Here is a 26,781-nt window from a genome sequence, read left to right on the forward strand (position 1 = left end):
CACAGCCGACATGAGTAACAGATTTGCAGTGGGGGTTGTTTGGTATCTGTATTTGATGCTGAACCTGCAAGAGTGCACAGTCCCTCCTGGAGAGCAGCTGGCTTTGGGAAACTCATACTGAGCTTTGCAGTGTTCTCCAAAAGCTCTGCAAACCATCCCGTCACCTTGTCACCTCCCTGTCCCACTCAGGACATGCTGGCCAGAGGAGCAAGACAACACATGATTGATTATCTGCTTAGCATGAAGCTCTGAGCTTTGCTGCCAATGCTCTATCCATGGCTAGACCACTCTTAATCTGCTGCTTCACTTCTTCCAGTGTAAACCCAGGGTTTAAACATGGCAAGTAAACACTGCAAGGCTTTCAGGTTCATCCATAAAAATGTTCTTCATTGTTTTTAATTTCCAGCTTCATCATTTTTCATTTCAGCTTCATGACCATCAAGATACCCCAGCTGAGAGCTTGGCTCAGCTTTGTTAGGCACTGTTCAAGCCTCAGTCCCAGAGCACTTGCACCAAGGAGAAGGAAAGGGATGAGGAAGGGAGGAAGGAGGTGAATGAGGGCACTGGATGAGGTGCACAGAGTCCCAGTGCTTTTATTGAAGTTAAGCATTCAGACTTCTGTATCCAGACCTCACTCTTCAGCTGAGCCTTAGGACCTCCTGCAAAACAAGAATCCAAAGGGATAAAACACTCAAACAAGAAGCTTTAAATGCCTCCATCATTTTAACTTGGAGAGGTGCAGATGTGACTGCTGGGCTTGTTCCACATGCACCAAACCAGGCGTCCAGGCAAGCTGTGGCTTTCAGTCAGATAAAAGTTGTCCTGCTTGACAGCACTTGCATGACACGAGGGACAGGAAGGAAACTTCTTCACAGCGAGTCACTGACCTGGGAAGGATGTGAGATGCCAGCCTCATGAGCCTCACTCCCTGATCTCACCAGGGGAGAAGATGCAGGGCCACCTGTGCTCCACCTGCAGCCTCACCTCCCCATCTCATCTGCTGGCTATCTCACAGCCCTGGGCACAGGGCTAAGGCAGTGTTCATGCACTTAGCCTGGCCATCAGATGCTCCTTCTCCTTTCTCAAAGTCCTCTGGGAAAATAGGCTCTCCAGTTGTGCACCCACCATTTCCAGAGGAGAGATCAGCTCAGGTGTGATGGCAATCAAACCTCCATCCAACAGTGCCACATTTAACTTCCCATCTGCCATCCCTGTCTCAGCCCTGAAATCCCATGGGGTTCTTGAGGTGGGAAATCCATCAGTGCTAGCACACCTGGCTTAAATGACTGTGTTTGTGTATATATATATGTGTGCATGTATCTATATATTCCTGCTGGGAACATCTGCTCTTGGTAGACATTTCCCTTCCCAGTTTCCTGGAGATCACAGGGAGGGTCAGAAGGGTGAGAACGCCCACCCAAACTCTCCTTTCCCTCACCCAAGGAAGTCTAGGGGCTTTGTTGATTTAACTTCCCAATTCATGTTAATGCAAATTATGACTGTGGTTTCTATATGAACTGGACTCACAAATTTTCCCATGCAGCAGCTACTTTCCCATAACAACACCAACACAGAAATGTTCTGTTTGTATGGGAGATGTAGAAGCAATGGTCCATGTACAGAGAATGAGAGAGTCTGAAAGGAAATGATGTCTGCCCCATTAGCCTGGTGTCTTTTAGTGCAAGTCAGGGATGAGAAATCACTTCCTGGAATGTTTCTGGTTTCTACAGGGTGAATCAAGTGATGGTGCTCCATCCCCAGAAGTGTTCCAGATGTGGTTGGATAGGCTCCTGAGAAATCTGGTCTAGTGGAAGCTGTTCCTGCCCATGGCAGGGGATTGGAACAAGATGATTTTTAAGGTCCCTTCCAACCCAAACCATTCTGTGATTCCATGGTTCTGGGGCATATTCTTCAAAATTTCCCAAATAGCTTCTTTTGGCAAAACAATTCCTCCCATTTCATGAATAGACTTGAATAAGGCTCAGGTGACTAAGCAGGAGCACTGGCTTTCCTCACAAGACAAGAGATCTTGCGGTTGGGAGAGATGATAAATTCTGGTGGCAAACGAGGTCAGTGGATGCCTACTTGGACTCCTACCACCAGCTTAGTGAAGACCCAGCAGTCTTTGATCAACATGAGCAGTGAGTTTCACCTACTCTGATTAAAAAAGCCCTTCTTGTTTTTCAGTTACCAGTTCACTGACCGGGGTGTACTTGCATGACTCATGGGGTTGTACAAGGGGGAAAAAGGAACTGAAGGCAGGGAGGCAAGGAGGAACTTCTTGAACTGCTGCTGCTTCCAACAAAAACACTTAACACATAACTCCAACCTCAGTCACCTGTTCCCTATTTTCCTTTTGAAGAGTGACAAAAGTGGAGAAGCAGCAAGTTGGTCACTAATAAGCAATTTATGTCTCAGCCAGTATGAACTAGTCCAGGCAGCGTGACTGGGGTTTGTCATTGCATGTGCTGTGAGGGGGGAGGCACGGGGGATTTACAGATCAGCCCGTGCATTTTTGGATAATCTGTGGACTGCCTTTAGGTTCTGTATAAATAATAATAATTAAAAGTGGATGTAACTAAGTGGAATCCATTCCAAAGCAGTAACATGATCCATCTCATTGCCAATCCCCTGAGTCACTACGTTCTCCAGATGATTATTTTTCTGCTTTTCCCTAATACAATCTGAACGCTGCCCTTCACACTGCTGATGGACCCAGCATGGCTTGGTACTGTTGGGGCATTTCAAACCCTCTTCTAGCCCAGACACAACCCGGCCACTCAGTTCTGCGGCAAGATCTGCCCTGTATTTCATCAGAGAGCTACACATTTTTAAACCTAAAATTCACTCCACCATCCACAAGCCTGGTGTTAACCCAGTTGTGTTATTGCCTATTATTTGCCCAATTTATTTTGAATTAAAAGCAGCGATGGGCATCCCATTTCTTTTGAACAACCTTACTGTGTCTTGGTTTGCATTTTGATCTCTCCTTGGGACAAAACTCCCCTTTGTTGACCTCCTGGGAAAAGCTTGTTGTTCCTGGGTTCGGGAGCCCCAAGGGAAGGCAAAGCCCAAAACCAGGGCTCTGCAGCACTTGCACAGCAGCACAGCCAGCTGTGGAGGAACATCTTCTCCCTGCACATGTGACAGACTCGGTCTTATTCCCCCCTTGGGAACAGCAGTCCTGCCACTGCCACCCCAGGTCTGGGAGGGAAGCTCTCCAGACTCATTCCCAGGCTCCCAAGGGTCATTACTCCTCTCCAGATCCCTTCCAGCATTAGAGATGGAGAAAGTCTCCCACTTTGTCTGGGAGAGGAGCTTTCTAGCTAGACTCAAAACTCCCTGGAATCAGCGTGAAGCTTCTTGTGTGCTTCAGAAGGGCTTGGACAAAATGCACATCTCTTTAGAGCAAGAGCACCGCATTTCCCCCACCCCTCCCCTTCTTCAGATGGGATTTTATAAGTTCAGTGCTCTTTCCTTTGGCATGGCACTGAAACCCTCTCTTGGTTCATCTGACTTCAGGGCATCTCCAGAAGGTGACTGCTGGATTTCTGCATGCTCTGGAATTCAGGTGTTTGAGGTTTTTTCTCAATAAACTACCAGCAATGTAGAGAGTCATAAATAGCCTTGATTTGCTGCACTCACAAACCTTGAAGGTCCTGATCAGCCGTATCTGGGGGTGCTCTGGTCTCCTGGTCAGAATTTGGAACAATGATGAAGTCTCACCACAGCTCCCGTTTCCTGTAAGAACCTTGGACACGTCTTGCATCCTTTCCAGTCCTGACTCTGACCCCATCTCCTGTTTCCCCTGACTCTCTGGACAAACCTGGATCTGTTTCCATCACTTGCCACAGCTATCGATGGACACTGTGACCGTCACCCTGCTCTGCCCACCCTGCTCAGGTGCTGCAAGATGGGCAGTGAGGGCACTGTCTAGGCTGTGGCCACCCTCAGCATCCAGCTAATCCTCTTCATTGGAGGGATGTGTCTGCTTCCTAGTGAATTCCTCCACCACAGGGAATGTGCTACATGTTCATAGAGTCATCAAATGGTTTGGGTTAGAATGGACATTTAAAGGCTGTCTGTTCCAACTCCTGTTCCAAAGGCAGGGATGCCACCCACTAGACCATGCTGCTCCGAGGATGCCACCCACTAGACCTGGTCTTGGGATGTGGCAGGGATGGGGCTGCCACAGCTTTTCTGGACAACCTGTGCCAGCGCCTCACCACCCCTTTTGCGAAAAAATTCTTCCCTGTATGTTTGACATTGGAGAACACCAAAAACAAAACCAACAAAAATCTCCTCCCCGAAGATTTCACGGTGCCGAACACCCACCCCCGCTGCGATTTCTCCGCGGCCGCCACCCTGGGACGCCGGAGTCCCAACCCAACCCGAACCACGAGGGGGACCGGAGCCACCGCTGCCCCACGGACGGGGGAGACGCGTCCCCGCCGTGTCTCCTCCTTCTATCCTCCGTGTTCCCGCCGTGTCCCCTCCTTGTATCCTCCGTGTCCCCGCCGTGTCCCCGCCGTGTCCCCGCGCGGGGCCGGTGTCGCGTGGGGGCGCCCTGGCGCGCGGGCGGGTGACGCCACCGCCGGGCCCCGCCCCGGCCCCGCGCGCCGCCCCCGCTCGCGCCCCGCCCCCGCGGCAGAGCGCGCGGCGGCCCCTCAGCAGGGCAGGGCAGGGCAGGTGGGAGCGCGGCAGGGCCCCCGCCCCGCCCGGCCCGGCCCCCGCCATGGGCGCCCGGCCGCCGCCGGCCCCGCGCCCCGCCGCCTGAGGCAGCGCGGCCGCACGGGCAGCGCCTCGCCCGCAGCCCCGGCCCCGCCACCATGGGGGCCGCCGCGGCCAGCCGGAGCTCCGCCGGGTTCGCCGGCATCCTTGCGGTGAGTGCGCGCGTGTGCGCGGAGCGACGGGATCGGTCCGTGCCCGCGCAGCATCCGCGTGTCCGCGGCGTGGGTGGGGATGTGCTGCAGTGCGGGGCTGCCCGCCCGCGCGTCCTGCCCCGCCTGGGGCAGCCTGGCAGCGGGGAGGGTGTTTGGGCATCCTGCTGACCCCGCTCCGCGTGTCGGCTGTGCGGAGCTCCCCTGCGCCCTCGCCGAGTGCTGCTGTCCGCCCCAGCCCCGGGTCCCGGTAGGGGACGCCGGCTGGGTGCGATATTCCTTCCCTGCGATATCCATCCTCCCCGTGCCTGTGTTAGCGCAGGCGGCGGCATCCCCCGGCGAGGGCTGTGCCGCACCGCCAGAGTGAGCGGATCCTTGCTCTGCTCTCTACACTGCTTCGGGAGCTCGGCACTGGACAGGGATCCATCCATCCATCCATCCATCCATCCATCCATCCATCCATCCATCCATCCATCCATCGCCCCCGCGGCTGCTTTTTTTGCCACCCTTTGGGCAGGCAGTAAAACTCTCCGCTACGAGTGGCAGGCAGCTGCCCTGACTTATCGCCGAAATGTTTTCCGGCAGCTTTATCTCCCCATTTACCTTCCCAGGTAGGGCACTTCCCGATCAGCGCTTTAGGGCTACATCCCGTCTGTTTGGGGAGAGACAGTAATTCGGTGTGTCAGGCAGACGCCGCAGCTGCTGCGGCTGGGTTGTGTAACAGAGGAGAGCACTTGCTCTTGAACTCAAGGTGGATCTGAGCAAGCTGGCGCTGGCTCGACAGGAATCCGAGTAAACAACAAACAGTCTAAGGCTGGAAGGGCATTAGCGGGGAAACAGCCTCGTTGCACTGCAGGCGAAGGGGAGCTTGGCGCAGCGGTGGAGCAGACGGTGCTCGGTGCTGGCTGGGCGCTCCCGAGTGCCGGCTTCCCTCTGGGAGAAGAGAGCCGAGGGAAGCCGGTGCTGCTGCACGTCTGGAAGATGAGATGCTGATGGGGAGTTTGAGATATGCAGCTCCAGCTGGGATCCTGGAGGTCAGTTGGGAATGGTGGGTGTAGAGGGGAGAGGTGGGAATAAAAGAGTGATTTAAAGGTGTGGGGCAATACTACAGCAGTTTTGGGGCATGAAGCAAGACTGAGCAAATACACACGTGTATGTTACTTGTGCATGTGTGTTCTCAGAACTCTGTGTGTGATCATACAAGAAAGCAAGGCAAAATTCCTGTTTGCTTGTGAGCTGGCAGGATCCTCCCTGAGTTTTCATCTGATACCTTCAACGTTTTGGATATCTCCCTTTGGTCATATAAGGACTTCATGTCTCCAACCCGAGGGAAGTAAGTTCAAATTGATAGCTGGTGGGTCTTTTACTAGTACAGCAAACCCAAATCTGCCTGGCTGCTGGGTTTTGGAGCAGTTTCTGGAGCAGTAGAAGCAGTTTTTGCAGGGGTGATGTTGGCAGTGATTTCATTTGCTTGGTGGATTTTTTGGGACCCCACGAACTGCTGCAAAGTAGTTTCCACCATCTCCCCCATTGCCCTTGCCTGGAACCAGCACAATATCACCTCACTTCAGCTTGGGGCTTTTTGAAAGCTGGGGGATTCCATCTGTTTGGAGCAAAACCATGGCTGGCAGGGATGTTTCCGAGCTCTGGTGCGCACTGGCTGCAGGGTTGGCTGCTGGGTTTCCCTTCATGGGGACCAGATGTTGTGGTGCTGCTGTTCTGGCTCGCTCCACTCCCTGTGTTTTGCTCTTGAGATGGAGTAAAGGAACTGCTGATCAGTGAGTCCCGGACTCTCATTTCACAAACCCCAAACCAGCTGAAATAACTGGTCATGTTGCAAGAAGCAGAAATTTGCCTTGCTCTTCAGTAGTCTCCTCTCAGGCAACTTTTTTCAGACTGAGTAATTTGATTCTTTTTAAAGTGATCAGGGCAGGACTTTTGCTTTTCCTGTCTGCCAAGTTACCGTAAAACTTCCAGACTAATTTATTTGTCTTTCTGGTGTTTTTCTGTGTTTATTTCTTTTACTTTATTGTTGCAAGCACTTTCCCAGTAGTGTCGGCGAAGGGTGCAGCTGACCTCTGGGAAGTGCAGCAGGCAGTGCTGCTCATCCCCAGTCTGTGCCAAGATATTGCCCAGAGCCAGCTGCCGTTTCTACCAAATTCTGCTGGTTCTGCTTGGAAACCATTCCCAGAGTATCAGTTTAGCACTATAGGTCCCTGCTCACTTGCAGATCTCTGTTCCTGCTCTTCTCTACCAGAATCAAGTGTCCTGTGTTTAGCTGCCATTTATGTTTTGGGGTTTTTTTATTTTAATTTATTTTAATTTTCACTTTAGTTTTAGGTTTATTTCTGTGTCCCCACAAGTCTGGCAGCAGGGCAGCACTGTACACAACCTGAGATTATGACAGTCTTGGTGTTGCAGTATTTTAGGACACAAATTTCAGGACAGAAAGTTTGATTCACCAACTTTCTGCTGGTGTTTTGACTCACTTTGCAGGTTTGGGTCCCTTAACGAGATGCTGTATTCATAGAATCATAGAATGGCTTTGGGTTGGAAGGGACCTTAAAGATCATGTAGTTCCAACACCCCTGCCATGGGCAGGTGTGCCAACCACTGGACCAGGTTTCTCAGGTGTTTGCAGCTGCATCCTCTGAGCACATGCCAGTGTGGCTCGTGATCCCCTAAGAGCTGTTCCTGTGCAGATTGTCCCTCAGGTCTCCCTGCAGCACACTTATGGAAAAAGGGTGATGGGAGCACGGCACAGAGGCAGCTCTGGGATGGAGTCATCAGGCTGGGTGGTGCTGAGGTGCCTGGTGCCCACACCAGCTGTGGGGTGCTGCTGCCTCAAGGGTTTGTTTGCAGCTGAATGTGAAGGTTCCCTTGTCTGCGTGTTTCCTGGTGTGGGGAGGTCGGAATGATGGTGTCCCCCAGCCTGATCTGATTTCCTCACACCATAAAGCTTTCATGTGCTGAAATAGGTGAAGGTGACTGGGAGGTGCCTTTGCCCGTGTGGCGCAGGGTATCGGTGCTGCGTTGGGGATGCTCTTTGAGCTTGTGGCCACCCTGTTCTGCTTTGGCCCCTTTTGGAAAGGGACCCCATCCCATTAAAAACCCTTCTTTGTTCCTGCATTGAGCACAGAGAGCATTGCTGAAACTGCTGAAACCAAGTTTGCTCTTTAGCGTTGTCTTGCACCCGTTCTGTTTTTTTCTGTTTTTTTTTTTACCCTGTACACTTCCTTTGGTACCAGTGTAATGAAATTAAATGCAGTGGCTCAGCAGAACTCACTTCATTACTTGGTTGATTTTTCCATGGGAACTGGAAGTGTCAGCCAAAAAAGTCCAGGTCTGTGTGCTGCTGGGCAGCCCTGAGGGTGAGAGACCAAACCAGCAGACACTCCTTTTTGCTGAAGATGTCCTCCTGCTCCTGGCCTTCACTTTCAGAGATCTGAGTGCTGCAAAACCTGAGCGGTTGGATTATTTCAGGGAGCAGAAGTGCCAGTCTGAATAAATAGCAGATGCTCAATGCTGCTTAGCCATCCCCCACTGGAACTTGCTGTTCTCCTTGGAAGTGCATGTGCAGCTGAAGATCTTGAGATGTTCAAAAATACCAGCACTGCTTTTCTGAGACAGGGTTTAAAAAAAACAGCTCAAAAAAGCCAACTCAAACCTAGTGCTATTACAGGCTTTGGTTACCCGGGAGAGGGATGGGAAGATGCTAGAATGGGAAGAACAGGAGGGAACCCAAGGCACATGTTTGTAGCGGGGCTGTCCATGGGTTTCCTAAGGTCTAGCGTGATGCAGAGCGAGAAATCGGGATCTGAGACAGCGGGACACAGCTCAGTCCTGATGAGGCAGGAGATCCACCGCCTGTCCTGCCTATCCTGTCACCCTGTCCTGCTGGCACTGGCACGGGAGCAGGGTGAGTAACACAGGTGACCCCTGCTGCCACCTTAAGAGACCAGTTCGCTAATTCAGGGATGCGTCACGGAGATTACAGGGGAGGGTGGCAGGTTTCCTTAGAGCCAGTTAAGCGCTTTGTTAAATCATGTCTTAGGGGAGGGGAAAAGTAAAATGCATCCTGTAAGCCTTTGCTGCCTGCCAGGGCAGCCCCACTTTTTAATTTGACGTGCCGTAATTAGTCTAGCCGCTGCAGGATCCTCGTCAGCTCCTGCGGGCTTGCCTGCTTCTGCCTGCTCTGTAATTGCTGCTTCAGGGGGAGAAAACTAAATAAACTAAAATAAAAAAAATAAAAATGTGAAGTGTTTTGTACAAATCCCAAGCTGTAAATTATTTAGCAGGTGAAACAGAAATGAGCTGTGTGTTTCCAGGAAGCAAGAGACTGCACCAAAAATGACGCGGCGCAGCTTGCGGCTCTGCTGCGATGTGCCTTCTGCAGAGTCATGTTGTTGGGAGCCTTTTTTTTTTTCCTCTTATTTTTTTTTCTTTTTTTTTTTATTCTGAATATATTCTTGTTGGCTGATAGCCCAGAATAGGTAGCAGAGCAAGAGGCGAGGGATTGTATAACACAGCCAAGTGATTTTATGTCCTTGGCTCTGCAGCTGAGCAGCATTAGGGTCTCTGGTCTTTCTACCTTCAGTGTAGAAAATGTTTGAAAATTCAGGGTAACACTGACTTGTTCCCTCTCTCCCTCTGAACTTAGCCTGTGGCTGTGTGGAAATGTGTTTCCTGTTGTTTTGCATGCTGTGTGAGGTTGTGTCCGCCTTTCTTTTGATATGCCTTTTGTTCCTGGGGACTTATCTCCGCTGCCATAACTGACATTAAATCCATGGACCAGAAGTCTTCTGGAGGAAGCAGAGGTACTTCTTGGTAGATGGAGCTTCTCCTGGAGATGGAGAAGCATCACTGCAAAGGAATTAAGGGAATAAAGCTTTGGGATTGGAAGTCTGTAGAGACAGACAGATTTATATAGCAAAGCCCAGTTGTTTCCAGTTCAGTGTCTAAAAACTGGTGTCCTTTTACCTATGTCTGATGCAATGAGGAGCTGAGTTACAGCAGAGTTCCTTGAAGAGCGTAAAAATAGCACCAGGTTTTTTCTCCTGTTGCTAATGCAGCTGGTTTAGAGTGGATTCAGATGTGGTTGGAGGCTCAAAGCAGAACATCCCTTGTGGTCTCGCCAAACCCAACACTTGCACCGGGTCATAAAAAATAGTGAAAAGGCAGAGGAGCTGAGAAATAGCCCAGAAACAGCTGCTAGCCTGGATTTCATCCTGGTTTGTGTTACTCAGAAAGGTAACTATTTGAACAAGTGCAGATTAACAAATAGAGAAGGAAAGTTTTACAGGTCAGAGCTGCCATCTGCATGTGTTTTTTGCCTTGTCAGTGAGTGCCTGCCTCGTGCTGGAGCCTCTCAGCCTTGAAATGCAAAGCTGGTCTGAATTCTCCTGGGGTGGCCAGGTAGCACGTACTGCTGAAACACAATTAGCAGTATTTACCACCCTGGCAGGGTTGCAGTGTAAATGATGCTTAGTTTCACTGAGAAGTGTGGTGTCAAATGTAAGCAATTATAATCGTAGCTGGGGATGTGTCTGCAGAATGTGCTGCCACCTGCACCGGTTCCATTCCGCTCCAGCCTCACTGAGGTCCCTCCCGTGGGCGTAGCAACTTGTCCGTGGTCCCACAGCTCTGGGACATCCCTTGTGATCCTACAGGGGGTCGTTGACAGAGAGGGCTCCGTTTGCACGCTGTTGTTGGCTGATACCTCCTGTTTGTTTTCCAGCTGCTCATGCTCCTTGGCACCGCTGATGGTCAGTCGAAGCTGACCTCTGAGCAGAATGCCATCAGCCTCTCCCCTGGCAAGTACCGCCACCTCGACCGTGCCACCAATGAAGAACTGACCTGTGACAAATGTCCTGCAGGAACCTACGTGTCTAAGCACTGTACGAAGAGTACCCTAAGGGAGTGCAGCCCTTGTCCAGACGGGACCTTTACCAAGCATGAGAATGGCATAGAGCGGTGCCACCCTTGTAGGAAACCCTGTGAACTGCCAATGATTGAGAAAACTCATTGTACTGCCTTGACTGACCGCGAGTGCACTTGCCTGTCTGGCACGTTTCAGACAAACGATACCTGCGTCCCTTACACGGTGTGCCCGGTCGGCTGGGGCGTCCGCAAGAAAGGAACCGAGACCGAAGACGTCAGGTGCAAGCCGTGCCCTCGTGGTACCTTTTCTGATGTGCCTTCTAGTGTGATGAAGTGCAAACCCTACACTGACTGCTTTGGGAAAAACATGGTGGTCATCAAGCCGGGGACGAAGGAGAGTGACAACGTCTGTGGTTCTCCGGCATCCCTTCCCAACACGGCTTTGACTTCATCAAGCACCGAAGCGGGTGAGCAGCCCTATGAAGTTCCACCAACCACTGATCTTCCCAAAGGTAATGCCCATCCCTGAAACACAGGTGTGGTTTTGACTGAGGGTTTGTGTTCCTTCCTTGGTCAGGGTTGGTGTTAGGCTGCTAAAAAGCAACTTGGTCTAAAGCCCGGGTGGTGCTTCTGCTTCGTGTCATCGGGTTCCCCTCACTTGTATTAAACCACATTCAGTAACTCTGTCACTGAGTCTGCAGTCCTGATCAGACTTCTGGCTGTCCTGTTGTTTGGGCTGGAAGGACATGACTTTCGCCAGCCTCTTTTCCTGTCTCTGTGATGTGCTGGCACAAGCCTTTGTGCCGTTGTGGTGAACCTGGTTTGGGATGCAGCAGGAAAACCCCTGCAGTGTCCCTGCAGCAGGGAAATTACTCCTCTGATGGTTTCACTTCTTTTGTGCCTGTGCTTTCCATGCTGCATTTCACTCTGTACTGTGTCACAGTATTGGCTGAATGAGAACCATTGCTGAAACTGCTCTGCAGGAGCCTGGGCTGTCCTGTGACTTTTTCCTACATTCTCTTAAGGTTACTATGTGGAATTCCTCTTTCTCTAGCTTAATTGGAAGTGGCTCATCCTCACAGCCCTTATGGTGATGCCTTAACTGTGGCTGGTTTCAGGGATGCTATAGGACTCCGCTTAAAGTGGTATTCTGCACTCCCTGGAAAGCAGCTTCCCTACAGTATCTCAGATGAGGCATTTTAATTAAAAAATGCAACTTTTGATGACCTCAACAGCTGAGTTAGTAAATACAATAGCAGGGAAGTGTTGACAGTGGTAGGCTTCCAGTGCTTCACCTTAGTTAGGTCTCAAAGCTTGCCCTGACGTTGGTGTATCACTGGGAGTGTACAGGAGAGTGTTTCCTGAACTTTGAAATCAACTGTCGACAAAAAGTTGAAGCGTTTTCCCTGTTTATGTCCTGATTAGTGTGTTTTGGGTAACCAAGCTGGGGGCAAAACCGGGTACAGACAAATACACCCACTGTCTGTCTCAGCTGGGATGAGACACAATCTGCAAAAAATGACTTTCCAAAATAATCTGTAGTTTTTGCCACAACAGCCCTTCTTCCTCTTCTCACCAGGCTTTGGCTCAGATTTCACATCGGGCTGGGACCCGAGAGGTGGTGGTTGATAAAGAAACTCAATAATGATGGAAGGTAGCTCTTACAGGGAAGTTTGGTTGCTTCAGAGACCTATTTTGTAGTTAATTCATCTGCAGCTGCTTACAGGGCTGATAAAAAAAGACTTTACTTCCTTAACAAACCCAGTGGAGAGACACTAAGCCTACAAATTTTCATGTATTTTTGTACCTTTAGTCCAAATATGAAATTTCAAAAATGAGGTAAAATTAATGTTCATAAACCTAAAAAGAAAAACCAACTCACTCAAAGTTGTTGGTTTTCTGAGAAATGCTGAATGTGGGACAAACACAGACTGAAAACATGCCTTTAGCAACTAATTTTTTTGTAATAAGCTGCCTCTAGCTTTAACCAACAAAGGTCAGTTTTACCTTGAAGCTCCCTCTGTAACTGTACCCATCTGTTCCCAGAGGCAAACCTCAACTTCACCTCTACTCTTTCTCGCTGCCTGGCGTTGGGTTTCTGTCTGCTGGCCAAGCCAATGCTCAGGCAGGTCTTAGCCCGTGATGTGATGCCATATCGCATCTCCAGGGCCGTGACACTCAACTCTCCTCTCCTCCCGCAGGTCTGAACTCTTCAGTTCCCGATTTTGTCCCCTCTCCAGCGCCGCGCGCGTCCAGCAGCATGATGGAGCGGGCACGGTACTACAACGAAACCTCAGCCAACGAGACGGGCGGCATTGGCGGGACCCTCGTGGGCTCTGGCACCACCAGCCGGGCCCAGAGCTACCGGCACAAGCAGACCAGCCAAGCGCTGGAGAAGCAGCCATCCCTGGAGATGATGGGGGGCGAGAAGCCCAGCGTCCCATACAGGCCCCCACGGCGAGGCTCGCAGAACGTCCACCAGCACTTCGACATCAACGAGCACTTGCCGTGGATGATCGTCCTGTTCCTGCTGCTGGTCCTGGTGGTGATCGTGGTCTGCAGCGTCAGAAAGAGCTCACGGACTCTGAAGAAAGGACCCCGGCAAGATCCCAGTGCCATTGTGGAAAAAGCTATTATGAAAAAGTCCACCACCCCCACACAGAACAGGGAGAAGTGGATCTATTACTGCAACGGGCATGGTGAGCAGCAGTGACCATGTGGTGTCCTCCCCACTCCAACCCAGGGCTGTGGAGGGGCTACCCCCACAGCCACTGACCTTTGGCTTTCCTCATTTGGTGGGTCTTGTAGGGAGAACACAGCCCATCGTGGTTTCTTCATCCTTGGCTTCTCCTCCTTCGAGTTTCCATGGTGTGTCCCTGCTTCTGAAGGAAGGGTTAATGGAGTGAGTGTCACCTGCTCACTCCAGCTTCTCTTCTTCTCACCCAGATTCTCCAAATTCTACTCTTCTTCCATTGGTAGAATGATTTTGAATGAAGGCACCTTTTTTTGACTCCCCTGTTTCCTTCCTTTCCCGCTTCTGTTTCACATGGTCCTTATTTTCTCGGTGACTCAGGCATGGATCTGGTTGTCTTTTGTTTCATCCTTTATCCCCTCATCCCCGTCTGTTTCTGGAAGGCTGAGTCATCCCCCCACCTCTTGGCACTGCCTCAATTTCAGTTCTTAGCCCTAAATCCCAAGTGCTGGCTCGTGTCCCAAGCCCTATGCCCACAGTGGAGCCAAAAAGGTTATCCTTAAAGGCTGAGTCGTGGATGTGTCGTCAGCTCTGCCTGGACTCTGTTTTTGATAGTGTTTTCTGTTCATTTAGTGCATGATTTTCTGTCAGCTTTCTGATGAGACTTTAAAGATGACATGTTAGGATCTTCAAGTTGAAATTTATAAAAATCAGTGATAAACTAATGGTGGTGTGACTGTGAGCACCAAGCAGCCATGATCTCCCTAGTGGGATGCACAGTTCTTCCTCTACAGAGCTCCTATGGCAATTTTGACCTTCCCTTATCCTGTGCAGACTGACGAGTCCTTACTTATTTTGGGTTGATGTTGCTCAACCTTAAACATCCGTTCACAGCTAACCTTTAGAAAAGCACATTTTAACAAGGGGGGGTGGGGGGGTGGCAAACAAAGAATGGATTGAACAAAGATTGGAAGGTTTAAGAGAGATCAGTCCTTGATAAAAGTCATCCTTGAGTGCTCAAGTACAAAGCAAAGAAGGTTTTGAATAGGGCGTCTTCTGTAGTGTACTCTCTTCACCTTCCTGCTGATTAATAGACCTACACTTTGTTTGCCTTCATTAATTCACTTATACAACCAGTAAGATCTTGTTGGAATTGGTTTTGTGCCTTCTCTTGTGTTTGTGTTGCTTATCAGTTTCCTTTTTAACTCTTTTGTGTTCTTGGGCTGCAGTTTCTTAAACTTTTTTCTGTTTTTGATAACCTTTTCCCATAACCCTTGCACTCTATTGTCCCTAAAATCTGTGGCACCCAAAGCATGGTCCATGAGACTGTGATGAGTGATCTGCAATGGAGTTGCAGAACCTTATTGGACATCCTTGTTTGTGGGCACTACAAGGAATACATCTGTTTGGCCATGATTCATAGGTCAAAACCAAAAAACAAATAGCGGTTGTTGCTAACTTGCAGTAACCCTTTTCCCCAAGACCTTAATTACCAGTTGGTTAAATTTCTGATGCTTTCCTGTTTCTTGAAGCACTTCAGAGCAGGGCAGTTTGTACTGGACAAGTAATGCTCAAGTGCAGGGACCAGACCATGCTGCTTTGAGTGGGTGCAGCTCTGGATTCTATCGTGGTGTTTCAGACCATGCTGAAGTGCCTGTGCTGCAGCTGATTCTTCTGGAAGCCACCTTAAAGCTGCCTTTGTTTGTAATGCTGTGTGTTGCATCACTAATCACGATTCAGGGTAAAGAAACCATGCAGGTAAGAGAAGGCTCACATGGAGAGTGACGACCTGTTTTAACCCATTTAGATAAAACCTCACCTCCCAGATTTTGTCCCCCTTTGACATCATTCACAGGTCATCCTGTGCTTCCCAGCAGGAGTTGTTCCAGCCTTCTCTGTCACATTAACAGCTGCATAAATTTCGCAAGATCCTTGCTAAGTTTTCCCTTTGTCTTGGGAAATAAGCTGGATGTAACAGCAAAACCACACTTAGGTGATAAACCAGCTTGGTGTGATCGAACCCTGCCAATCTGGAGGTGAATGGCTCCGCTACCCCCAGTCATTCCTGCAACAGTCACGCTTTTCCCTCTTGGCATGGGTGGCTTCCTGACTTCCCCCTGCCACCAAATGTCCTCAGATGAACTTTGTGCAATCAAGGCAGGCAAATGAGCACAAACCAATTAATGCTTTGTCTTGCTTTTAGTGCAAACCAAATCGTGTTTCATTAGCTGGAAGGGCCTTGCTCATTAGCTCTTATTTGGTGGTGCTTCTCTGTTATGTCAGATATGGAAATTATTCTCCTCTGCAGTGGTGCATAAATCCTTCTCTGCCTTTCCTGTTGAAATGTCTGGCTCTTCAGACTGTTTACTTGAAAGGAGAGGTGTAGTGCCATAAAGGAATCGACCTTTTATTTAATAACTGGCTGTACAACTGAAATGTTCTGCAGAGCTGCCACGTCATGGCTTAGCTTTCTGCTGCTCCAGCAGTGTTTGTTCCCAAATCATGCTTCATCCTGAAGCAGCATTTCAGAGAGGGCTGAGTTTATCCAGGAACAAACTTCAGGCTATTGCAGGGGGGAAATCTTTCCCCTTCTGTGCTGCTGTGTGGATCCCTCCATGGTAGGCAACCAGAGCAAAGCCTCCTGAGATGTGAGGACCACAGCTGCTCCCCAGGTTCAGGTGCCAGCCTGGTTTGTGGTTGCTCAAGTGGTGCAGAAAGCAATCAGTTAGAATGTGAACTATCTCTGTGGCTGGAGGTGAAGTCCCTGGGCTGGGTTCTGGCAGTGCACCCACATCTGTATGATCTCCATCCAGAGGTTAGCTGGCACACCAGCAGAGGGCTGGGGTGTGTTTATTGCCTGTTTATGTAGCTCTTGCAAACATTCTGCCCCCATTTGTTCCTAGTTTACCATCTCCTCCCTCCTAATCCTTTCAATAAACAGCTCTAACCTTTGAAAGGAAAGTCCAGGTCTGATGTAGGCACTGGAGCCTCTCCTCAGGGGAGCTGTCCTTGGGCTTCTGCCCTCACAGTCAACCCCCTGAGCATCCCATGGCACCAGGTGGGCATCCAAGGCTTTGCCTATTTGGAGGATTTTATTATTGATTTCTCCAAGGCTGTGGGTGCTGGGTGAAGAGTGGTCAGGGTGGCACTAGCTCTGCTCAGTGCTGAAGCAAAGACATGGCGCTGTGGTTGGGCTCTTTACCAAAAGAGGAGGGGTTTAGCATAGAACCAGGGGCTCAAACTCTTACCCAGTTCCTGAAGGAACTAAATTCCTGAATTGTTTAAATAACTGAGATAGGTGTATGATCCTGATCAGCAGTTGTTGTTAGGAGGAGGTTCACTTGTCCTCATCTCCCCATGAGCTGGCATCTGTGCCCTATCCTCTATCTGTTCATAATACATGCCTTAAATAACAGCCCAAACATAAAAATAGAAGTAGCTTGGGAGGCTGGTGTTAGAACTAGACCCGTGTCCTCAGCATGGGTATGTTCCAGCCAAGGCAGCAAATGCCAGTGCTTCTTACTGGATTAAATGGTTCAGAGGTCTGGGAAGAGCTTGCAATGATTAATGGCCTGAGTTAGCTGCCAGCCTACCTCCTCATCTGTTCTTGTGTCCATCCTCACAACAGGGGCTGTCCAGAGAGAGACTGAGAAGGTAGAACAGTGTAGCTGTGTTTGGAGAAGCTGCACCTCTTGCTGCCTCAGCTGGCTCTTACTTTGCAGCCCTGCACATACGAATCCAGCAGTTGACAGTTTGTCAAAGTTTTCCTGAGAAATTATCCATGTGGTGCCTGAGTGATGTGGGTGCAGGGCTGATAGGCTCTGTGGTTTAACTTCATATGACTTCTTGCTCAAGAACAGCCTACACACTGGGCTCATGCCTTTATTTTAGAAAATAACTATTTCCTTCTTCAGACATTTCCAGAGGTGAGAAAATGGGCTTGCAGAAACCTTTCAATAAAAACTGAGAATTGGAGCTTGTCTTTCAAATGCCTTGGAAATGCCAGATTTGCCATCATGCCAAACATGCCATTTGCCAAACATGAAGATGGGCTTGAATTCTTTTTGCAGAAATTGCTAATACTGTTGTCTTTGGCTTTCATCCACCTAGTAGCAGAGGATGAAAGACAAAGTCTGCAAAATCTAAGGGTGAAACCTGTGTGTAGGAGCAGCTGTCCGAAATTATATGCCAGGAGCAAAAAAAGAGTTTGGTGATTTTGTTTTTTGGAGTTTAAAGACTGAAGAACAGATCTTGGCAGTGCTGGCCTGGCATGAGATGGCACTTCCCTTTTATTTTTCTTCAAGTCTTGTAATTGCACATTATTGCAGTGGGTGGTGAGAGCAAAGCCAAGGAAGCCTCTGGTTAAATAATCAGAGAAATTAAGTGTTCTACAGAAGCTGTTTGCAGCTGGGGTGGAGCTGAGGCTTGACTGCATGTAAAAGAGCATGTGCTTAAAATGGCTCAAAATCAAAATGGGGAGTTGAGATGTGATGCTGGAGAGATGGGGAGTGTTGGGATTTCGGGGTCTTGGTTGGTCAGTTGTCAGCACATTGGGGGCCAGGATCTTCTTGGTTGGTGATGTGTAGGGGGTAGTCCTTGGCTTGTGTGCTGGTTGCTGAGGGAGTGGGGCTAGGCTTGAGCTTGGTCTGCTACTAAGGAAGTCACTGAGAGTATTGAAGGGGGACTACATCTTGTACCTTGGAGAGCCTGATGCTGTGCTGCTGCTCCAGAGCATTCCCACCCAAATATGCCAGTGGAGGTGTGGGGACGGCAGGGTCATTGCAGGCTGCTTCCCAAATGGAATCAGGTGCTCATTTATGGTTAGTTGGAAGATGCTTATCAAAGTAAAATGACGTGATTCTTTGCAAGAGACAGCACATTAAGGTTATGTGTGGGCTTTTAAAGTCAGTCTTTTCTAGAGATCCATCACCTAATGAAGGGAAGCAAGTGCATGGAAACAGTCCAGCTGAGGATGTTACTCCTCAGGCCTATTTAACTGCTACTCTGTGTAAGGAACCTGCTGCAGGCTTGGCACTTGCAGGTCGTCTACAGGGTGATGCTGAATGCCACTTCAGGACCCCTCCTTAGTGCTTTTGTGGGGAAACGAGATGAAAGCCACTTAGTGTAGTGGTTTTGTTTGGTAGTTGTCCCTTTTATCAGCTCCTGAACAAGTCCCAGCTGGTGGCAAAGAGGATCATGCTGGGAGGTGGGGTAAGGATGGAGGAGCTGCTGTGGAAACAGCTGGGCAAATAAACAATCCTTTCAAGCACTAAAGTTTCACCAGCCTCAAACTCTGGTGGCCTCCAGGTTTTGTGCCCAGGCCACAGGTGGGGCAGAGATGTCCAAAGCATCTCAGGAGGGCTGGTGTGCCCATTGCTACTGGCATAATTTGGTAATTGCAGCTACACCTGGAGAGGAGCAGCCCTGGGCTTGTGTGCAAACCTTGATATGGCTCTGGCAGGCAGAGCATGAGATGAAGGATTGATGTCTGTTCTCCTGCCAAAGAAGAGAGGCAGAAGGTGTTGTGTTTGTTTTTGTTTTCCAAAGCAGTTTATCTTCTGGCATCTGCAGCTTGATAATGTGCACATGACTGATGGTCCTCTGATGACAGCCTGTCTACCTCTGCAGGGTGAGACCCAGGCAGAAGGGGGGAGCTGGTTAAATTGGAAGAGGCAGGAATGTGCTGGGCACCACAAGGAGCATGGATGCTCCCTCACTGGAGATTGTTCTGCTGCATTTTGTGCTGTTTGCTCCTACACAGGTACATAACACAGTGCTCTGCTTTGGGTGGGACGGAGCAACTCTTCATCTGCAGCACACACCTCTGCCATGGGAGTGTTGGGCTGGCATCTGACTAGTTCACAACACCATCTTCCTCAAACCACTCAATGTAAAACATGGCTCAGGTTTTCCCAAAAATCATTTTGTCCTTTTGGGAAGCTATGTGATCTCCAGAGGGCATGTGCAAGAGCTGACCAGGGCTTCATGATGAAGGGAAGCCTTGAAAAGTGCAAACGTGGGAGGCTGCTGTTCTGCTTAGAGAGGAAGAAACCTAATCATGTGCAGTTTTATCATCTCCTGTTCCTCAGTCTTATTGCATTAGCACCAAATACTGGTGCTTGATCACTTTTAATATGTGTTGCTACACAAGCCATCTCTCTGCAGCTTGTACAAGGGCTGTGGGGAGCTCCCTTTGGCAGCTGGAACATTTGCTCCCAAATCTGCTTCAGAAAAGAAAACTCCGATTATCCTATGGTCAGAATTCCTGGGTGGCCCTTGTATTAATTTAATGAGGGATTGGGATTTGTGCCTGCCCATTAAGGTGTAGGGCCGAGTGTGGGAGGCAGGGCACCTCTGCAGGAGAGGAGGATTGTCCTTGTAGAAAACCACTTCGAGCTCAGGGTGTTTTTGCCAAAAACCCGACACCAGTCTCAGCGCCTGGAGGGCTGTGATTTCTCACATCAGTGAAGCTCTCACACATCACTCCTCAAATAACAAGGGTGTTTTTTTTTTTGTTTTGTTTTCTCCTTGCTCTCCAAGACTGGGAGGAAAAAAAAGGCAGGAGGCGAATTTAATCCTCAGGTTGGCATCTGTGAGTGTCTGGATATTTATATGGCTCTGGCTGTGGTGCTGTGTGTGTGCTCAGGGTTACCAGCTGTCCCAGAGGGTTATAATGAAGATTAACTCAGCAAAAGCCATTTAAAATTTAATAATTACATAAAATACTTATGCTGGCCATTCTCATGCAAAGTAAAGCAAGAGCAAGTTCATTCTGTGGGTTTGGTGTTGTGTCCTTTGGTGGTGGGCAGGAGTTCAGATGGGTCCTGGGAGGGCTGGACCAAGGGGTTGTTACAGAGGTGACTTCCAAGAGGTCTTATCTCACAATGATTCTCAAGTTCCTGGGTCAGAAACATGTTCATAACTGCATGTAGCTTATCCACTGTCTGGTTTGGTTATTTTCCACAAAACTTGTGGTAAGTGATTGTTAGAAGGTTCCTTTCTGCCTTGCAAGATTTTCAGTTTTGTCTTTAAAAAAAATACCAACAAATTCCAAACACATCATTTCATGGTTTGTTTCCCAAACAGCTCTTGCTAAGGATATGAATCACTGGGTCCTGGGAGGGTCTGATAGTAACACTGTCCTCCATGGCTGGGAAAACTATTCTGTCACTAACAAGTCTTTATGAGTGTGTCATTTCCATCTGACAAAAAAAACTAAAGAACATCTAGTTTTTAATCTTCTGCTCTGGGTGGGGGTGCCACCCACTAGATCAGGTTGCTCAGTCCCTGTCCAGCCTGGCTTTGAACACTTCCAGGGATGGGACAGCCACAGCCTCTCTGAGCTGCCTGGTCCAGTGCTTCACCACCCTCACGAGGAAGAATTTCTTCCTTATGTCCAATCTAACCCTGTCCTCTGTCAGTTTTAGGCCATTCTTTCTTTCCCTCTCATCCTGTCACAGCACACCCATGTTCAAGGTCCCTCTCCAGATCTCTTGTAGCCCTTTAGGTATCAGCATCTGCAGTAAGGTCACCCTGGAGCCTTTTCTTCTCTAGACTGAGCAAACTGTCTTTTTACGAGAGGTGCTTCAGGCCCTTGACCGTTTTTGTAGCCTTCTCTGGACCTTATTTAACAGGTCCACATCCTTTTAATGTGAGCTGGACACAGCACACCAGCACTTCCAAGTCCTTGGCAGAGCTGCTTTCAGCCCTCTCATCCTCCAGCGTGTGCCAATACTGGTGATTTTCCTGACCCAGGTGGACAACCTGGCGCATCTTCAAACTCCCTCATTTAGGACCTGAAGTATATTTTGAGTGGCAGGGGGAGGAATTGAGTTTCCAAGAACTTCCCCTTTGTGGCAGCGGTTGGTGGAATTTTTGCAGTTTTGGAAAGGTATTTGTGTTGCACACTTGGGATTTCTGAGTCCTGGTTTGGTTGAGCTGTGGTATCTTGTCAGCTGGTGTGTGGATGTGCCGCATCCTGGCTCTCTTGTACAGGCTCTAAGTGTGTGCTCAGACATAAAAATAGGCTGCTGTGGCTGTATTTCACATGAGTCAGGAGGATATTTGGAGGAGGGAGGTGGGCTGAGCCCAGGAGTAGAGCTGGCTTTGCAGTGATTTTGGAGCTTTTATCTGTGTGTAGGGGAGGGTTGGGCTGCATTGCTCTGGTTTTTCTGTCTGACTTGTGTGTGCCCTTGGGCTGTGCTCTGTCTGTGATGCTTCATCCAGCCTGCCTGTCACAGTCAGGATTTGTCACAGCATGTGGTGCACAGATTAATGTTGCCCATATCTGGAATACCTCTGTATGTAGGTGGTAGAAGCTCAGATTGGTACTGGGATGGTGGAGGTCAGTTCCCGTCAAGTGTCATGGGTGAACTGCTGGGATCTCCTCTGTGGTGATGAAGGGCTGGAGCTTGGAGTTTCCTGAAATCCAGCCTTTCATGAAGCTATCTCTGGAACCCTGGGCTGCTGAGCTTCTCACTCCACAGGACTGTGTATGCCCTAAGCCCTGGGAGATCTTCTAAACTTTCCTTCTCAGCTGTATTAGGCACCTTTAAAACTTGAACTGATGTTGTGTTAATCCTTTTCTATGTACTATGTACTGTGTCCCTTCATTACTAGTGGGGTGAAAGGACATGTGGCTTGGAGGGGCTCTGAGCCTGAGATTTCCCCTTAAAGGTGGCATTTTCTTGAGGAGCACTCTTGTGAAAAATGTTGCTTGATTCAAGCTCTGAGAATGAAAACAATGACATTGTGAGAGGGTGGGGAGAGGAAGGAGCCTCAGCACCTCTGTGGCTGTGGTTTGACTTCCCTGCATCTGCTGCTGGGTGCTGGGGTGTCACCTTGGTGGGGCAGCTCTTCCTCTGCTTTCAAGTTTGCTGAAGATGCAAAAAAAATAATGGCAGAGAAGAGGAATGGGGCCTTGCAGGTGCTGTATGTGAGCATGCCAGCACTGCTGGGCACAGCCCCACACCACACTGGCTCCTTGCCCTGCCTGAGGCCAAATGATGGAAAAACTGGGTCTGTGTCCAACCTGCAAATAGCACGGCTTGGGAGAGCAGTGAGGCATGTCCAGAACAAGGCATTAAAGCTCAGCCAAGTCCCAAGTGCGTGTTTAATGACCACCTTGGTGACGTGGTAGGGCTGATGGCTCTGTCTACATCAAACTGTACCGCAGTGAGGTGGAGCACATCTGAAGGAGCAGGAAGTGGATGAGAAAAGTCTTGAATCAGATTCAAAACAAGCAAGTGGAAGTCACTGAATAAACTGAAATCGTATTTATGGGGAAGATGAGGCAGAGGTGAGCAGTGTCCAGAGAAGGGCAGTGGAGCAGGTGAAGGGGCTGGGGCACAAGTCTGAGGAGGAATGGCTGAGGGAGATGGGGGTGTTTAGCCTGGAGAAAAGGAAGCTCAAGGGGGGATCTTTTCACTCTCTACAACTCCGACAGGAGGCTATAGAGAAGTGGAGGCCCTGCTTCTCCAGGAAGGTCCTCCCTCCAGCTCAGCATCTTTGTAGATGAGCTGAAGGGAGGACCTTTCTGGAGAGGCAGGACTCGTTGCCAATCTGGAGGCATTTGTCCATTTCCAGATTTGTCTCCATTTGTCCCAGTTTGTCCTGGCTGTAGATGTGCCTGGTTGTGCCTGTGTTCCCATGTGTGTACATGCTCCCTTGGGCTTCTCACTGGCCTGTTCAGAACATCTTGGCCTTGTCCTGGCTTGAAGGTGTGGTTATCACCACCTTAAGATATTAGGGGGATACATGGTGTAGCCTAGCACAGCTTTTAGAGACTTGCAGTGTTAAGATAATGGCAACTGAAATGCCACCTGCCCAGGTACCTAAGACACATATGGATGTCCTGGATCCTTCAGATCTGTCCTTGCCTGTTCTGGGCTGACCAGGGAAACACAACTCAGCCAGATGCAGCCGTGGGTGTTCCTCATTAATTCCATTGTCTGAGGCATGAGCAAAGCTGGGTGATCAGTGGTGATGGTTCCTGACATGATGATGGAGAGGGGTGGAGCTGTCTCCCACTTTAGCAGCAGGATGGTGGTGACAGCTCTCCCAGGCTGTTCCTGTGGCCTATGGTAGAAAAGGAGGACAACTCAGGCTGTGGCAAGCTTGGAGCAGCTTTAGCATAGCACTGACATGGCTGTGACCAGCCTCACATGGAAAGCAAGAAATATGTGGATTAAAGCACCATCTCTGTTGACCTTGGCCATTTTACTTGGGATTGTGCAATCTGGAGGTCTTTGAGCACCATCTCCAGCCCAGGTGTGCAGATGGGCATGGTGGGAGAAGGCCCACGTGGTTCAGGGAGAAGGAGAAAGTCCAGGACCTCTGGTGGAGCTGGGATTTTTGCTGCACGCAGTGTGGTAGTCACCTTCCCATCCCAGCAGGATGTTCCAGCACTCTTAGTGCTCTGCAGAGTAACTTGTAGGATTTCTGGAAATATGGAAGTAGTAGAATGATAAGCTTATTATAAGCATTACCATTTTATTTTAGTGTGAGCAGTAATACTTGGCGGCATGCAGCCACTGCTTGTCATGTAATGGTTTTAATCTTATTTTTTAAGAACAGAGGGAGCAATGTTTTTCTTACTGACTGGAGCCAAATCTGCACTCTTGTCTGCATCTCTTCATATCTCTCTGGGTTTTGTTTGCACAATATTGTAGTGGATGTAGCAAACATATGGGCCTTAAATTTATTTAATAGTTGCAAGAAAATGAGTTTAAGGTTCTTATAGTATTAAGGTAGACATTTCCAAATTCATTTTTAATGGAACATTTGTTCTCCAAAGATTATTACGTGCCATTAAGTCCTCTGCTGCCTGGTGTGTTCTCGTGCCCAGGGATGTTATTGCCAAGGGATATAAACGTGTTTATGGGCCCAATTTATTGAACGGAAAGATTAAATATACTAAACTTGAAAATGTCAGTAGAAGCATGAGTGCTTTGTCATAAATCCTGAGCGAGAACATTTGGACATAAATGTCGTGCTGCCGCATAAAACCGGTGCAAATCAAGCTGCAAGCAGCTGAAAACTTCTCTCACCAGTACAGCAGTTGTAAACACTGGGATTTGTCAGCATTAAATAGGTACATAGGAACAGGTAGTATATGGGTTTTTCCTTTTCTGGGCTGACTAGATGTGCCACATGGGGGTCATAAGCCGGCAAATTATGTTTTAATGCTTGTGTGTGTTTGATGTGCAGGGGAGTGGGTGTGGGCAAAGCTCCCACCCAGCCATAACTCATTGTCTCACTGCAGGGCAGGGAGACCTGATGCTGCTGACTTGAAGTGTGTGTGCGCATTAAAAAATGGGCAGCATTATCTCTCTCCCCCTCTCTCTCTCTGTGTGTGTGTATATATATCAACCTAGCAAAAAATAATTGCTGAATATGAGAGTAAAGAAGCTCTGCAAGATTTATACAGTGAGATAGCGACTTAAATAGTCTCTCTGTATATACCTATATATATCTATATCTATATCCCAGTGCATAAGTTGTTATCTATATATATCTATATATGTATATATAATTGGCAGTACCACACACCCTCATCCATCTTTGCATTGCTGTCATTACCTTGGTGCACAAGCCTTGCAGAGCTTTCTCTACCCTTGTATTCATGGATTTTTACTTGAGTGATAAAATCAAACAGCGCTGCATAAATCAGACATTTTGCTGCTTTTATGCAAGAAGCAGTTGGGTTTGCTGCTTTAAAGGACCTGACTCTAAACCTGAGTTGTCTTTTGGGCTTCTTACCCACCCAGGTATGTGATACCAGAAGACACAAGGGTTTAGCTTCCAGTGTGTTCTGGGCTGCCTGTGCTTCTGCACAGCCAGCCTGGATGCAAGAGGCATGGAGGGAGAGGAATTTGGGATTTGCCTGGAAGCACACAAGCTCAGTCCCTTGAACTGAGGGCCACTGGGTCTTCATCTGAATAATGGGAAGCATTAACGAAACCAATTCCTGCTGCTCTGTTGTGATGCAATGTGCACCAGTATCTAATGATCTGAGTCACATCAGTAACCCCAGAATAAATCCCAATAGCAGGTTCACAGCCTTTTCTCCATAGTTAGAACCAAGCCCTGTGGTTGGCTTGGGCTTTTTTGGGTGGGCTGCATCCCCCATGTTGGGCTGGTGGGCCAAGCTTTTCTGGTAGGAGAAGCCCCAGCTCTCACAACTCCATGTGAGATGGTACAAGCATGTGTCTGTAAACAGCTGGGCAGGAAGGTGTGGTGGTTGTGGTGGGAGGAGGGTGGGGAAGTACCAACTGTGGTTTGCACTTTTGTGTTCCTGATTTAGAGCAGGTTTAGCACCATCTGTGGATGCTCCAAGAACTGTGGGCTCATGGCTGTGTTATCTAGTTTGGAAGTGAAAACTAAAGTCTATATATAGCAGGTTTGATAAGCTTTCCTAAAGTGAGAAGAGGTTTGGACAAAAATACCTTTCAGAAGCTTTACAGTTTTTTATATACCTCTTTTTATATAAGCATATGTACATATATATGTAAAATACCTATGTTGTATATAGAGATATACAGAAGTATGTGTAATATATACACAGCTACAAATACTACAAAATATAAAATATAAAATAGATCAGGCTGAATAGATACTTTAGAGATGTGTGTATATATTGTATTGGGCTTGTATGGTCAGGTTTTGGTAGCAGGGGGCTAAAGGGGTGGGTCCTGCCAGAAGCTTCACCCATGTCCAAGGGAGCCAAGACCAGCCAGCTCTAGGATGGACCCACCACTGTCCAAGGCTGAGCACATCAGGGATAGTGGGAGTGCCTCTGGGACAACAGATTTAAAAAGCAGGGTGAAAAAAAGTTGGTAACTTCAGCCAGTAGAGAGAGATTGAGAGCATGTGAGAGCAACAGCTCTGCAGACACCAGGATCAGTGAAAAAGGAGGGGGAGGGAGGAGGCCACACTGGAGCAGGTTTGCTGGCAGGACCTGTGGAAGGGATCCATGCTGGAACAAGGGAGGAGTGTGAGGGTCCATCCCCCTGAGGAGAAAGGAGCAGCAGAGACAATGTGTGATGGACTGACCACAGGTCCTACTCTCTGTCCCCCTGCACTGCTGAGGGGAGGAAGAAGAGAATTCAGGAGCAATGTTAAACCTGGGAAAATGGGAGAGGTGGGTGTGAAGTGATTTAGTTTTTATATCCCATTACCCTATTCTGCTTTGATTAGCAAAAAGTCAGCCTGATTTCCCCAAGCTGAGTGTGGTTTATCAGTGACAGTCACTGGTGAGGGATCACTCCCTGTATCTCAACCCAGGAGCCTTTTGTTACATCTTGTTACATTTTCTGTCCCCTGCCCAGC

At 48.9% G+C, this 26,781-nt stretch overlaps 1 protein-coding gene across 3 annotated transcripts in view; it reads left to right on the plus strand.

Moving 5' to 3' along the window:
- Nucleotides 1-4,773: 4,773 nt before the first annotated feature.
- Nucleotides 4,774-26,781, plus strand: part of TNFRSF21 (TNF receptor superfamily member 21) — a 35,046-nt gene continuing 13,038 nt past the window's right edge. The window contains exons 1-3 of one of the 3 annotated variants that reach the window (XM_015622830.2): nt 4,774-4,883; nt 10,618-11,272; nt 12,962-13,459. In XM_015622830.2, the coding sequence (XP_015478316.1) occupies nt 4,830-4,883; nt 10,618-11,272; nt 12,962-13,459 (1,207 nt within the window). In that variant the 5' untranslated portion in view covers nt 4,774-4,829. Of the gene's footprint in view, nt 4,884-5,603; nt 5,915-8,714; nt 8,800-10,617; nt 11,273-12,961; nt 13,460-26,781 lie in introns of those variants that run through there. The other 2 variants (XM_015622831.3, XM_015622832.3) reach the window with 2 other exon arrangements.

The sequence above is a fragment of the Parus major genome, chromosome 3 (genome assembly GCF_001522545.3).
Source record: "Parus major isolate Abel chromosome 3, Parus_major1.1, whole genome shotgun sequence".
Classification (NCBI taxonomy): Eukaryota; Metazoa; Chordata; class Aves; order Passeriformes; family Paridae; genus Parus; species Parus major.